Here is a 15554-nt window from a genome sequence, read left to right as displayed (position 1 = left end):
AGGCGAGAAGGAGAAAAAGGGGAGGCGAGAAGGAGAAAAAGGGGAGGCGAGAAGGAGAGAAGAGAACGAGAAAGCAGGATAGGACGACGGTGGGGGGAGAGAGATCAGATTGATGAGGAACCCACAATCCCACTACAAAGCAACTGCAGACACCCCCCTCCCCAACTGCAGACACCTCAGGGGCCCAGCAGATTGAAGGTTCCATATTAAAAGGGGGCTGAGACTGGTAGAGTACTCCGGGTGCCATCCCAGGAGAAGTCTGTCCTCATTACATTTTATAGCGTCCCGAGTCATTTCAGGACGTTGACTTCCCTCTCCCTCAAATGATTTACACCAACCTTCTTTTCAGCTTCATACTCATCCCATGCTGCCTTCCTCTCCTCCTCGGTTAACTCTTCTTCCTCTTTGTGGTCCAGGAGAGAGTCGTGTTCATGATAGGTGACAATCTGCTCCTTAGAGATCTTCAGCAGCTCCGCAAATACAGTGTCCTGGGAGCAAAGAGTGGAGGGTCACGGGGGGGGGTACACAGTTATACATCCCATATATATATATATATACACACACACACACATACATATCCCCGCCCCCCAGTATATACAGTCCGGTCCATATTTATTTGGACACAGGTACAATTTTAGTTTTTTTCAGGCATTTATACATAATACACATTCCGGCTCTAGTCCTATCATGGATCTGGGCGGACAGTGCGCACCCTCTGCTGTAATTGGAGAGTATGTACATCCACATTGGGGGAGGGGTTTAGGAATTACAGCTCAGAGTAGCAATCCCCCTTATTCAAGGGACCAAATGTAATTGGACAATTGATCATAAATAAAATGTTTATTGTAATATTTTGTTGAGAATCCTTTACTGACAATGACTGCCTGAAGTCTGGAACCCACGGACATGACCAAAGACTGGGTTTCCTCCTTCCCGATGCTTTGCCTGAAGGCTGGAACCCATGGACATGACCAAAGCATCAGAAAGGAGGAAACCCAGTCTTTGGTCATGTCCATGGTTTCCAGACTTCAGGCAAAGCATCGGGAAGCAGGAAACCCAGTCTGTTGGTCATGTCCATGGTTTCCAGACTTCGGGCAAAGCATCAGAAAGGAGGAAAAGCAGTCTTTGCTTGAAGTCTGGAACCCATGGGCTTAACCAAAGACTGCTTTTCCTCCTTTCTGATGCTTTGCCTGAAGTCTGGAAACCATGGATATGACCAAAGACTGGGTTTCCTTGTTTCTGATGCTTTCCTTGTTTCTGATGCTTTGCCGGAAGTCTGGAAACCATGGATATGACCAAAGACTGGGTTTCCTCCTGATGCTTTGCCTGAAGTCTGGAACCCATGACATGACCAAAGACTGGGTTTCCTCCTTTCTGATGCTTTGCCTGAAGTCTGTAAACCATGGATATGAACAAAGACTGGGTTTCCTCCTTTCTGATGCTTTGCCAGGCTCTAACTGCAGCTGTCTTGTTTGTGGGTCTTTCTGCCTTCAGCAAGTGAAATGCATGCTCAGTTGGGTTGAGATCAGGTGATTGACTCAGCCATTGCAGAATATTCCACTGCTTTTCCCTTTACGCTGGCAGCCGAGATCTGGAGGTGGGGGGCCAGGAACAGCAGGGTCTGAGACTCGAGGGAGGGCATGGCACGCCGGGGTCTGACACTCGAGGGAGGGCATGGTACGCCAGGGTCTGAGACTCGAGGGGGGGGGGGGTGTCACGGCACGCCAGGGGCCAAGCCTCAGGGCTGCACACACGGAACAGTACCTTCAGGAGAGGAACTTCTTAGGGTGACAAGTGTCCGGCGGTGTCAGTTGGGGGACATTAGTCTACAGAAGCTGCAGCAGCTTCCTGTCCAGGAAAACCGTATTCATCTTCTCAGGGAGAAGGAGCCCAAATGACTCCGTCAGCCTCTGATCTGCAATACACAGAACCGTCTTGGCAGAACAGTCATAGAAAGCTAATATTTCAAAGACGAGTTTTATGATATTTCTGGGATTGGTGATGAGCTGCCAACTTTCAGTTACAGATACAACCCGCCAGCAGTAGGGAGGGGAGCCCAGCGGAGCACCCCTCTTATTTAACCCTTTGTGCGCACACACACACAAGGCACCAGTACATCCCAGTATACATCCTGACCATGGAGGACCACTGACATTCCAGGACTATTCAGAAAACAGGGCCACCACCAAGACTTGTATACAACATGCCACCCTTGGGGCAGTCCCAATGGAAGGACAAGGCAAATGGTGGAGCTCTCTGTGGTGCCAGTTCCCCCCACTGCCCTGCATTGGTTTGGACCAAATAGAACATGTTGCAGCAAGTCATCATGAACATTAGTGACCTCATGTATGTAAGACACCATGTCACACTGTATGACGTATGTACTACAAGCCCACCCAACTCCACGCTACAGACATACAATACCCCCAAAAGTAGTACAACGTGCGATATCACCGCATCCTCCAATCTATTGTACCCAAAATAAGAAACAATACAGCACTAGGGATGCAGCCCCTTTATGTTCCACACCGTGGAGGGCGTGTACAACACTCCGCCCAGCGGATGACATCAGAACTTGTCCTCCCCACCCCCAACTGCTAACCACTTCTGTGGCAAAAAGCTGTGAGAATGGGGAAACGGCAACCGGTCACAGTGAGGAAGTCCCGCCCCAGTGCACGGCCCAGCTGGCCTACTCTTTGGTGTCAAGGTAAGTGCTGGGGCAAGGCCAATGGCTCTGGGCTTGGAAAGCTTTCACCAGAATGGAGTCTGGAAGCCCGAACAACATTCTTGGTTCTAAAAGCCTCACGTGAACTGAAGGACGCCAATGGTCATCACATATGGCGCTGGTGATCAATGACAGCCCAGTGCAGATGGGTACAGAGGAGATCTGTCACACCAACACCTATCAGGCAGTGCAGTAAGGCGGCCTACACAAATTGTGCCTTCCGGAACATTCCCAATCCGGAGTGGCTGGAACTTTGCTAATCTGAAAGCAAAGCCGCCATCTGTACAGAAAGGAGCTAAATACAACTGAAAAGTCCAGGAAATCGGAATCCAGGACGCAGCGGAGAGATTACAGCCAGCAAAGCTGGCACAGGAAGTCGCGTGCCATGTAATTATGTCATTAAGTGATGGAACGAACCTTCTGGGCACACGCAGTGCACCGTCATTAATGGAAAATCGCAGCAGAGAGGGTACATGGTGAACACACTGATCTGCAAACACAGCGCCAGGCCAGCATGGTGCCGGATCCGGGTTTCAGAAGATACTACAAGCAGCGTCATGTATGACATGCCGTGCCAGGAAGACGAGCTGAAGGACTGCATTTGGTAAGAAGCCTGCGATACACAGGAAGGGGGTGTGTGTGTATACACTATAGTGCCAAGTATTGTCTCCGCCCGCCAATCATGTGATTCTGGTGCTCCAATCCCCTCCATATCATGTGATTCAGGGGTTCCAATCCCCTCCATATCATGTGATTCAGGGGTTCCAATCCCCTCCATATCATGTGATTCAGGTGTTCCAATCCCCTCCATATCATGTGATTCAGGGGTTCCAATCCCCTCCATATCATGTGATTCAGGGGTTCCAATCCCCTCCATATCATGTGATTCAGGGGTTCCAATCCCCTCCATATCATGTGATTCAGGGGTTCCAATCCCCTCCATATCATGTGATTCAGGGGTTCCAATCCCCTCCATATCATGTGATTCAGGGGTTCCAATCCCCTCCATATCATGTGATTCAGGGGTTCCAATCCCCTCCATATCATGTGATTCAGGGGTTCCAATCCCCTCCATGGACACAGGTGTATACAATCAAGCCCCTAGGCATGCAGACGGCTTCTACAAACATTGGTGAAAGAATGGGTCGCTCTCAGGAGCTCAGTGACTCCAAGCGTGGTCCCGTGATAGGTGGCCACCTGGGCAATAAGTCCATCCGTGACATTTCCTGGCTACTAAACATTCCACGCTCAACTGTTAGTGGGATTATAACAAAGTGGAAGCAACTGGGAACAACAGCCACTCAGCCACCAAGTGGTAGGCCAGGTCACATGACAGGGCGGGGTCAGCGCATGCTGAAGCGCACAGTGCGCAGAAGTCGCCAACTGTCTGCTGAGTCAATAGCTAAAGACCTCCAAACTCGGTGTGGCCTTCAGATGAGCCCAACAACAGTGCGTAGAGAGCTTCATGGAATGGGTTTCCATGGCCGAGCAGCTGCATCCAAGCCTTCCATCACCAAGTGCAATGCAAAGCGTCGGAAGAATGGTCCAACCTTCCCATAGACACCCTCCTAAACCTTGTGGACGGCCTTCCCAGAAGAGTTGAAGCTGTTATAGCTGCAAAGGGCGGGGCCAACTCAATATTGAACCCTACGGACTAAGACTGGGGGGCCATTAAAGGCCATGTGTGTGGGAAGGGCGGGGCCAACTCAATATTGAACCCTACGGACTAAGACTGGGGGGCCATTAAAGGTCATGTGTGTGGAAAGGGTGGGGCCAACTCAATATTGAACCCTACGGACTAAGACTGGGAGGCCATTAAAGGTCATGTGTGTGGGAAGGGCGGGGCCAACTCAATATTGAACAATACGGACTAAGACTGGGGGGCCATTAACGGTCATGTGCGTGGAAAGGGTAGGGCCAACTCAATACTGAACCCTACGGACTAAGACTGGGGGACCATTAAAGGTCACGTGTGTGCAAAGGCCGGCCGCCCAATATTGAACCGTACGGACTAAGACTGGGGGGCCATTAAAGGTCGTGTGTGGAAAGGCCGGCGGCCCAATACTTTTGCCAACAGAACAAGTAGTAAGGGGAAACCTTCCAATTGGGACACCAATCCCGGTGACAACTGTCCAAGAGAAGAATTCCCCTCACTGAAGGACAGGTTTCCTCCAACTTCCCGTTTCCTCCAACTTGTGTTTTGGACAGATAAGGAAGAGAAATTTCCACAACAGGGGACAGAGTGGAAAACTGGATCCTTCTCCCTTATCCACACAAAATTGAAAAATACAATTTGGTCCTCATCACAAAATCATTTTCCTGGAGATTATGGAGGGACACTGGAAATCATACAATGCTGCATTATACGGCCACCTACAGGAGAATTGAGCACAGGAAAACAAACTAGTGAGTTGTTCCAGTGTAACCCCTCCCACTATAATCCCTCTCACCCCCAGTATAAACCCTCCCACTATAATCCCTCCAACTTTCACTGTAACCCCTCCCACTATAATCCCTCTCACTCCCAGTATAAACCCTCCCACTATAATCCCTCCAACTTTCACTGTAACCCCTCCCACTCCAGTATAAACCCTCCCACTATAATCCCTCCAACTTTCACTGTAACCCCTCCCACTACCAGCATGCCTCAATTTTGTGGAAGAGTACCCAAGTACAAACAAGGGGAGGGGACACCCATGTCCCTCAATGGACTCAGAACTTCCACTCTCATTTCTCATCCATTGGAGGACAAAGGATGTCACCTGTCAGAACCAACAAAACCAATTCAACCGATGGATGGGCAACACAGCAAACCCTAACCAATGGGATCAGACTATTCACAGCAGAGCTGAAGAAAGGACAGCCATTTCCCTAGGACACCAGGCATGCTGGGAGTAGGAGTGTCCATCCATCCTCGTAGGCGGCAGTATATCCCAACAGTATATGCCTTTCCTGAGTCCATCAATGAAGGCGGTTCAATGGATATTCGGTTATCAGGAATCCCTGGGTGACCTCTCCACCAGAGTCCTCCATTCCACAAAAAAAGGCTCCTCCGACCAATCTCCTACATTGGTCTAAGGCTCGGCCAATAGCGAATTCTGAGCTGAGATCAAGCAGCATTCACCTAATGACACAAGCCCAAAGCCCGTTTCTAAAGATGGCCGACATCCAGACATTCCAGGAAGTTGGCCACAACCAGGTGGTTCTTCATAGGTCTGCAGGTCAGGAAAAAAAAAAAAAAATCAGGATTGGGGCACCAAACAAAAAAATTAAAGCAGGAAACGCAGATGATGCACGCAGCTCTAAGGCCAGAAAACAACCTGCCACCGAACGTCTAATAGCGGGAAGAAGAAATATCTGATGAAGTGTCAAAGGAGGCCATAGCATTTACAGTTCACCTCTAATGACCAAGAAGAAGCAGCTGGAATTTTCCAACCAATTGAAACCTTGCAGAGCCAAGTTTCCACCTTCTACAACCTGTATGATTGCAGCTGTGATGAGCGATCCTACGGCTATGAGTGCCAAGCATACCTTCATGGTAGGCACCTCCCCCAACCCTCATCAGTCCTCTTCAGACACTCACCTCCCCCAAACCTCATCAGTCCTCCTCCACACCTCCCCCAAATCTCATCAGTCTGGCTCACACCTCCCCCAACCCTCATCAGTCCTCCTCACACCTCCCCCAAATCTCATCAGTCTGGCTCACACCTCCCCCAACCCTCATCAGTCCTCCTCACACCTCCCCCAAATCTCATCAGTCTGGCTCACACCTCCCCCAACCCTCATCAGTCCTCCTCACACCTCCCCCCAAATCTCATCAGTCGTCCTCACACCCCCCACCTCCCCCAACCCTCATCAGTCCTCTTCAGACCACTCACCTTCCCCAACCCTCATCAGTCCTCCTCACACCTCCCCCAAATCTCAATCAGTCCTCCTCACACCCCCCCACCTCCCCCAACCCTCATCAGTCCTCCTCACACCTCCCCCAAATCTCATCAGTCTGGCTCACACCCCCCACCTCCCCCAACCCTCATCAGTCCTCTTCAGACCACTCACCTCCCCCAAACCTCATCAGTCTCCTCACACCTCCCCCAAATCTCATCAGTCGTCCTCACACCCCCCACCTCCCCCAACCCTCATCAGTCTACTTCATACCCCCCACCTCCCCCAACAGTCCCCTTCATACCCCCACCCCCACCCCCCAAACCTCATCAGTCCTCCTCACACCTCCCCCAAATCTCATCAGTCCTCCTCACACCCCCACCTCCCCCAATCCTCATCAGTCCTCCTCACACCCCCCACCTCCCCCTATCCTCATCAGTCCTCCTCACACCCCCACCTCCCCCTATCTTCATCAATTCCCTTCATACAAACCCCTCCCCCCAACCCTCATCAGTCCGCTTCATACCCCCACCTCCCCCAACAGTCCCCTTCATACCCCCACCTCCCCAACAGTCCCCTTCATACCCCCACCTCCCCCAAACCTCATCAGTTCTCTTCACCCATCTACTAGCAGAACCGTTGACTTGTAATGTACCTAGACCATAGCTGTCCCTAACCCTCTAAGAAGCCACAAGGTCATTGCTGGTGGTCTCGGCACCCCGACCATTCATTAATATATCGGCAGAGGGAAGAAGCTTTCCAGCAACTTCACCAGAAGAAGAAATAACACACCCTATTGTTTGGTTAAACCTTATCCTGCCGAGGTAATCTGATCTCCAAGGTAAGACATGCCATCAATCTCCCCTGAAAAGAGATTTGGTTCTTCTTTGAAGGAAAGGCTATTATTCAGCTGTGCAAGTCATCTAATATTCAAGTCAAGCTTCAGTTCACAGTGAGTTCCTTGGCATTCTTTGTCTGTGGGAAAGATCTGTGCTGGATAAGTGTGTGCTGGAAGGAAGGGGGGAGGGGTAAGAAAGAGGGTAGCAAGTTACCTTTCAAAGAACTTCACAAGTGAAAAGGAAAGAATTACTCTTGGATTACGCTCATAGACGTCTAGCAGTCCTTCTACAGTAGGCTGTTTTTCTGCAGCTTTTCATATTCCTCGTTATTACTGGACACACATGAAAGCTGGCAGTATTTATTTTCATGTAGAAGTCCCTAAAAGTCACGTTTGAAGGAGACCTGCTTATGTTGTTCCAATAAAGTTACCAGAACTAGGCCAAAACTGGAGTCTGGAGTACTCCATCCGTCAGAGCCGGGGTAAAAAGGCTCCGAGGGTCACAGCAAGACTGCCCATCCCTCTACTCCACCGGTGTGCCAAAACCTGGAGTACTCCATCCATCAGAACCGGGGTAAAAAGGCTCCGAGGGTCACAGCAAGACTGCCCATCCCTCTACTCCACCGGTGTGCCAAAACCTGGAGTACTCCATCCATCAGAGCCGGGGTAAAAAGGCTCCGAGGGTCACAGCAAGACTGCCAATCCCACCGTTGTGCCAGAACCTGGAGTGTGGAGTACTCCAAGCATCAGAGCCAAGGTGAAAGGGCTCCGGGGGTCACAGCAAGACTGTCCATCCCTCTACTCCACTGGTGTGCCAAAACCTGGAGTACTACAATCATAAGAGCTGTAAAGAAAGGGCTCCGGGGGTCACAGCAAGACTGCCCATCCCTCTACTTCACTGGTATGCCAAAACCCGGAGTACTCCATGCATCAGAGCTGAGGTGAAAGGGCTTCGGGGGTCACAGCAAGACTGCCCATCCCTCTACTTCACTGGTATGCCAAAACCCGAAGTACTCCATGCATCAGAGCTGAGGTGAAAGGGCTCCGGGGGTCACAGCAAGACTGCCAATCCCACCGTTGTGCCAGAACCTGGAGTGTGGAGTACTCCATGCATCAGAGCTGAGGTGAAAGGGCTCCGAGGGTCACAGCAAGACTGTCCATCCCTCTACTCCACTGGTGTGCCAAAACCTGGAGTACTACAATCATAAGAGCTGTAAAGAAAGGGCTCCGGGGGTCACAGCAAGACTGCCCATCCCTCTACTTCACTGGTATGCCAAAACCCGGAGTACTCCATGCATCAGAGCTGAGGTGAAAGGGCTTCGGGGGTCACAGCAAGACTGCCCATCCCTCTACTTCACTGGTATGCCAAAACCCGGAGTACTCCATGCATCAGAGCTGAGGTGAAAGGGCTCCGGGGGTCACAGCAAGACTGCCCATCCCTCTACTCCACTGGTGTGCCAAAACCTGGAGTACTCCATGCATCAGAGCTGAGGTGAAAGGGCTCCGGGGGTCACAGCAAGACTGCCCATCCCTCTACTCCACTGGTGTGCCAAAACCTGGAGTACTCCATGCATCAGAGCTGAGGTGAAAGGGCTCCGGGGGTCACAGCAAGACTGCCCATCCCTCTACTCCACTGGTGTGCCAAAACCTGGAGTACTCCATGCATCAGAGCTGAGGTGAAAGGGCTCCGGGGGTCACAGCAAGACTGCCCATCCCTCTACTCCACTGGTGTGCCAAAACCTGGAGTACTCCATGCATCAGAGCTGAGGTGAAAGGGCTCCGGGGGTCACAGCAAGACTGCCCATCCCTCTACTTCACTGGTATGCCAAAACCCGGAGTACTCCATGCATCAGAGCCAAGGTGAAAGGGCTCCGGGGGTCACAGCAAGACTGCCCATCCCTCTACTTCACTGGTGTGCCAAAACCTGGAGTACTCCGAAGCGAAGCTAGAAAGTGCAATGACATCAGATCTCTTTAATGTGGAGAGGACTCTGGATGCCAACATACACAAGGCTGTGCCCAGCAGAACATTACAACACCCAAGAGCATGTGATCACTTTCTGCTGCATCAAACAGAAAAAGCATTAGTGTGTACTGCAGACTATCCCTCCAGTATATATATATATATATATATATATATATATCACATCATTGCACTCTACTGCAGACGTCAGACTCTCCGCTCAAACATGGCAGAATTCCTCATTTTGAGTTCAGGTCCAAGTTATAGAACAGCGGCTAAATGGTTAGCACTTCCACCTGGCAGTACTCGGGTCGTCTGTTCGAATTCCAGCCACGGCACCACCGGCCTGAAGTTTGCATGTTCTCCCTGTGCCTGCGTGGGTTTCCTCCGGGTACTCCGGTTTCCTCCCACACTCCAAAGACATGCTGGGAGGTGAATTGGCTCCTGTCTATATTGTCCCTAGTATGTGTATGTATGAATGTGGGTTACGGACCTTAGATTGTACGCCCCTCGGGGGCGGGGACTGATGTGAATGTACAATATATATGTAAAGCGCGGCGTAAATTGATGGCGCTATTTAAGTACCTGAAATAAATAAATGTCAATGTCGCCCTCCATCTCCATTGTGACCCCGCCCAGTCATCATGGGAGCAGCCCCGCTCCTCTACCACAATGGCCGCCTCCCCAGAGACGGTACAGATAAAAGGTGAGCCAAGTCCATAACGGGAAGATCAGCTGCGGGGAATCCCGGGAAGTATGGAGCCCAGTCCTCTGCTCTCGTCTCATTTGTGGGGAAGCTCCCGCAGTACAGGTCCTCTTTAGTGAATGGCTGGGCAGCTCTATGCGATCTCAGTGACATTTGTGAAGAGGACCGGTCTTCTGGTTTGTTACTGCAGAGAAATCTGCTATTGCTTAAACAAACTGAGCTACACAATTCGGGAGGAATCCAGTCGTCCAGCTCTAGTGCAGACCTCCCGCTAAGGACAAACACCGGTCTGTATTCTGATATACTGCACAGGAAGCACTATACCGACCGCTCACAGGATAGAGGGGAGCACTGGGCACTATACCGACCGCTCACAGGATAGAGGGGAGCACTGGGCACTATACCGACCGCTCACAGGATAGAGGGGAGCACTATACTGACCCCTCACAGGATAGAGGGGAGCACTATACTGACCCCTCACAGGATAGAGGGGAGCACTGGGCACTATACTGACCCCTCACAGGATAGAGGGGAGCACTGGGCACTATACTGACCAATCACAGGATAGAGGGGAGCACTGGGCACTATACTGACCAATCACAGGATAGAGGGGAGCACTGGGCACTATACCGACAGCTCACAGGATAGAGGGGAGCACTGGGCACTATACCGACCGCTCACAGGATAGAGGGGAGCACTGGGCACTATACTGACCCCTCACAGGATAGAGGGGAGCACTGGGCACTATACCGACCCCTCACAGGATAGAGGGGAGCACTATACCGACCGCTCACAGGATAGAGGGGAGCACTATACCGACCGCTCACAGGATAGAGGGGAGCACTATACTGACCCCTCACAGGATAGAGGGGAGCACTGGGCACTATACCGACCGCTCACAGGATAGAGGGGAGCACTATACTGACCCCTCACAGGATAGAGGGGAGCACTATACTGACCCCTCACAGGATAGAGGGGAGCACTGGGCACTATACTGACCCCTCACAGGATAGAGGGGAGCACTGGGCACTATACTGACCCCTCACAGGATAGAGGGGAGCACTATACTGACCCCTCACAGGATAGAGGGGAGCACTATACTGACCCCTCACAGGATAGAGGGGAGCACTACACTGACCCCTCACAGGATAGAGGGGAGCACTATACTGACCCCTCACAGGATAGAGGGGAGCACTATACCGACCCCTCACAGGATAGAGGGGAGCACTGGGCACTATACCGACCCCTCACAGGATAGAGGGGAGCACTGGGCACTATACCGACCACTCACAGGATAGAGGGGAGCACTATACCAACCCCTCACAGGATAGAGGGGAGCACTATACCAACCCCTCACAGGATAGAGGGGAGCACTGGGCACCATATCGACCGCTCATAGGATAGAGGGGAGCACTGGGCACTATATGACCTCTCACAGGATAGAGGGGAGCACTGGGCACTATACCGACCCCTCACAGGATAGAGGGGAGCACTGGGCACTATACCGACCCCTCACAGGATAGAGGGGAGCACTGGGCACTATACCGACCCCTCACAGGATAGAGGGGAGCACTGGGCATTATACCGACCGCTCACAGGATAGAGGGGAGTACTGGGCACCATATCGACCGCTCATAGGATAGAGGGGAGCACTGGGCACTATACCGACCGCTCACAGGATACAGGGGAGCACTATACTGACCCCTCACAGGATAGAGGGGAGCACTGGGCACTATACTGACCCCTCACAGGATAGAGGGGAGCACTATACCAACCCCTCACAGGATAGAGGGGAGCACTATACCAACCCCTCACAGGATAGAGGGGAGCACTGGGCACCATATCGACCGCTCATAGGATAGAGGGGAGCACTGGGCACTATATAACCTCTCACAGGATAGAGGGGAGCACTGGGCACTATACCGACCCCTCACAGGATAGAGGGGAGCACTGGGCACTATACCGACCCCTCACAGGATAGAGGGGAGCACTGGGCACTATACCGACCCCTCACAGGATAGAGGGGAGCACTGGGCACTATACTGACCCCTCACAGGATAGAGGGGAGCACTGGGCACTATACCGACCGCTCACAGGATAGAGGGGAGCACTGAGCACTATACCGACCCCTCACAGGATAGAGGGGAGCACTATACCGACCCCTCACAGGATAGAGGGGAGCACTATACCGACCCCTCACAGGATAGAGGGGAGCACTATACCGACCCCTCACAGGATAGAGGGGAGCACTGGGCACTATACTGACCCCTCACAGGATAGAGGGGAGCACTATACCGACCCCTCACAGGATAGAGGGGAGCACTGGGCACTATACTGACCCCTCACAGGATAGAGGGGAGCACTGGGCACTATACTGACCCCTCACAGGATAGAGGGGAGCACTGGGCACTATACTGACCCCTCACAGGATAGAGGGGAGCACTGGGCACTATACGGACTGTTCATTAGATCGTTGCCCTGCTCTTACCTTTGGCAGTTTGGGGGTCTCTCTCTTTTTCTTCTTTTCGGGATTGGTGTCATCTAGCAGATCCGGCTCAAACGAGTAGAGCTCTGTGAGCTCGTTCATGGTGAAGTGACGTTCGATCTGTTGCTGGTCCACGACCCGATATGATAAGGATTGCTTGGTGACCTGCCGATCATAGATCTTCTCTTCCATAGTTCCCTAAAAAGAAACATTGTATATAGGTTACTCTTCTACAGTGATACCGGTGTACAGCTCAGTGAGCACAACGATCTCCACCATGGGGACAGATCGGAGTTTCATCGAACATTTGTTACCCTCATTACATGATAGGAAGGTGAATAATAGAACTTCCATGACAAAATCTTCAGTCTTACTCCAATGAGTTGCAGGAAAAATGAATTCCCCCCCCCCCCCACACACACACAACAAGGACTCCTCCATCGAGTATTCTGTAGGACCTCCATGATCTGTAAGGACGGCACCGAGTATTCTAAGCATGGAATGAACAAGTTGGTGACATATTGGAACATCGATCTTTTTACATTCTTCCAGAACGACCTCCCAGAGCCGGGATGCTGGATGGAGAGCAATGCTCAGCTTGTCTCCTCAGATCCTTCCATAGGTGTTGGATTGGGTTCAGATCAGGAGATAGACTTGGCCCCGGAATCCCTTCAGAAATACAACAGTGGCCTCAGATGTTTAGGATCGTTCTCATTCTTGACGGCCGAGAACACGGAGTGACGGGAGCAGCTTCTTTTTCCATATAGAGCAGTACATCTGTGAATTCATGACACCATCAATGAAATGCAGCTCTCTGACACCAGCAGCACTCATGCAGCCCCACAGGACACTGCCACCACCACGTTTCACAGTAGGCATCATGCATTTTTCTTGGTACTCCTCACCTTTGTGACGCCATACAGTTATGAAGCCATCAGTTTCAAAAACATTTATCTTGGTCCCATCACTCCAGAGTACAGAGTCCCGGTAGTCGTCTTTTTCAGCATGGGCGCTGGCAAATTCTAGGCGGGCTTTAGAAGAGGCTTCCTTCAAGGACGACACCCATGCATGCCATTCCTCTGCAGCATACGCCGTATTGTGTCACGGGAAACCATCACCCCAGTTTGGCTCTCTACTTCTCTAGCTAACTGAAATGACCTTGGATGGCGATTTTCTTCATCCTTCTCATCAGAAGATTCTCGAGGTGTTCCCTTCCGTGGACGGCCTGGACGTCTCTGTGAGATGGTTGCGGTTCCATCCTTGTTACATTTTTGTATCACTTTTGCTCCAGTATTCTGACTGTTAAGTAAAGCTTTGCTGATCTTCTTGTAGCCTTCATCTTTCTGGTGTCAAGAAATGATTTCCTTTCTCAGGTCTTGTGACTTTTCTCTTCCATGTGGTGCCATTGTTGACAGCATGAAATGGGCGGGGTTTTCTTTGTTCGGTAACTCCCTTTTATAATCACCTGTCTGCTGGACACCTGCATAATCAATATTTACTCCCCTGGAGTTGAATTCTTGTTCATTAGGATTTTGCCTAAAATTCAGCTTTGCACACAAGACTTTTATTGGGGTGTGTTCATTTTTGCAATATGGTCTGGGATAAATTTGTTAAGAAAAATACTTGTGTGTGCAAATGAACAAATCTTGTGTGCAATCAATGGCCGGCATTTGTGGGAGGATTTTTTAGTTTAGTGTCCCATAGAAAATGTGGATTCTGAAAGAAAGTGTGTGTGTGTCTCTCTCGATATACATACACACATATATATCTATATATCTCACACATACATGTACACGTGCAATTTCTTACAGACCTGTGCCAAGAACCTGTAGACGAAGACCGCCTTGGTCTGGCCGAATCGGTAGACCCGGAAGATACTCTGTATATCATACGATGGATTCCATGAAGCATCGAAGATAATGACCCGATTAGCAGCCACCAGATTGATGCCGAGGGATCCGGCCTTGGTAGAGATGAGGAAGAGACGTCCCCTGGAACGATGAGAAAACACGGCATGACGTTTCTAGGAGATGGACAGAGCAAAGGGGGCGGAGCTCTACTAGACACGACATGCACCACCATACCTCACGTTGGTGACATCGTTGAACTCCTCGGCCCACTTCTTCCGGGTCTGGGCAGTGGTTGAACCGTCTAGTCGGTAGTAGTCAATATTCCTGAACCACTTCCCTTCACCTGGAAAGATTCAGAGACTTATGAGAGGAAATCAGATCCTGCAATGTTCCTCTATAGCAGGGGGTGTCAAACCGGCGACCCTCCAACTGTTGTGAAACTACAAGTCCCAACATGCCTCTGCCTTTAGGAGTCATGCTTGCAACTGTCAATCTTGCAATGCCTCATGGGACTTGTAGTTTGGAGGGCTGCCAGTTTGACACCCATGCTGTAGAGAATCCATTGATAATGTTACATCTGCATCTACAGACGTGTCCACAGACCTGACCCTGTGCTGGGTGGAGATCGCTGGTCACCTCCAGGTTGTCATAGTAATTGCAGCTTATCACACGAGGGGGGGGGGGGTTATACTTACCTGCTGTGTAAAATGATATTGCATCGGGCAATCCCTTAACTCCTATTTGGCATCCCCCTCCACGGCACTGTCTGCTCCTCCCCATCCAGTTGTCTCCATTGCAAGTCAGGTGTAAAGGAGGTAACCATGTGCATGTGCTCCTGCGCTGGGCTATGTGCATCCATAGACACACACAGCGCCGGTAAGCTACTCCCCCTCCTGACAGCAAATTGCAGCAACGGCACGGGGCGCCGCAGCAGAGGGACGGCACGGGGCGCCGCAGCAGAGGGACGGCACGGGGCGCCGCAGCAGAGGGACGGCACGGGGCGCCGCAGCAGAGGGACGGCACGGGGCGCCGCAGCAGAGGGACGGCACGGGGCGCCGCAGCAGAGGGACGGCACGGGGCGCCGCAGCAGAGGGACGGCACGGGGC

The 15554-nt window shown here is 51.5% G+C and overlaps 1 protein-coding gene across 1 annotated transcript in view; it reads right to left on the bottom strand.

Annotated features, from left to right (window-relative positions):
* Window positions 1-275: 275 nt before the first annotated feature.
* ATRX (ATRX chromatin remodeler) overlaps window positions 276-15554 on the bottom strand; it is a 110961-nt gene continuing 95682 nt past the window's right edge. The window contains exons 27-30 of the mRNA XM_089665465.1: window positions 14683-14791; window positions 14412-14589; window positions 12602-12796; window positions 276-488 (exon numbers count right to left, since the gene is read on the bottom strand). Of these exons, the coding sequence (XP_089521591.1) occupies window positions 291-488; window positions 12602-12796; window positions 14412-14589; window positions 14683-14791 (680 nt within the window). The 3' untranslated portion in view covers window positions 276-290. The remainder of the gene's footprint in view (window positions 489-12601; window positions 12797-14411; window positions 14590-14682; window positions 14792-15554) is intronic.

Source organism: Staurois parvus, unplaced genomic scaffold (genome assembly GCF_062004578.1).
Source record: "Staurois parvus isolate SC_StPar_1 unplaced genomic scaffold, SC_StPar_1.0 ptg002206l, whole genome shotgun sequence".
Classification (NCBI taxonomy): Eukaryota; Metazoa; Chordata; class Amphibia; order Anura; family Ranidae; genus Staurois; species Staurois parvus.
This window is presented reverse-complemented; position numbering and strand designations above follow the sequence as displayed.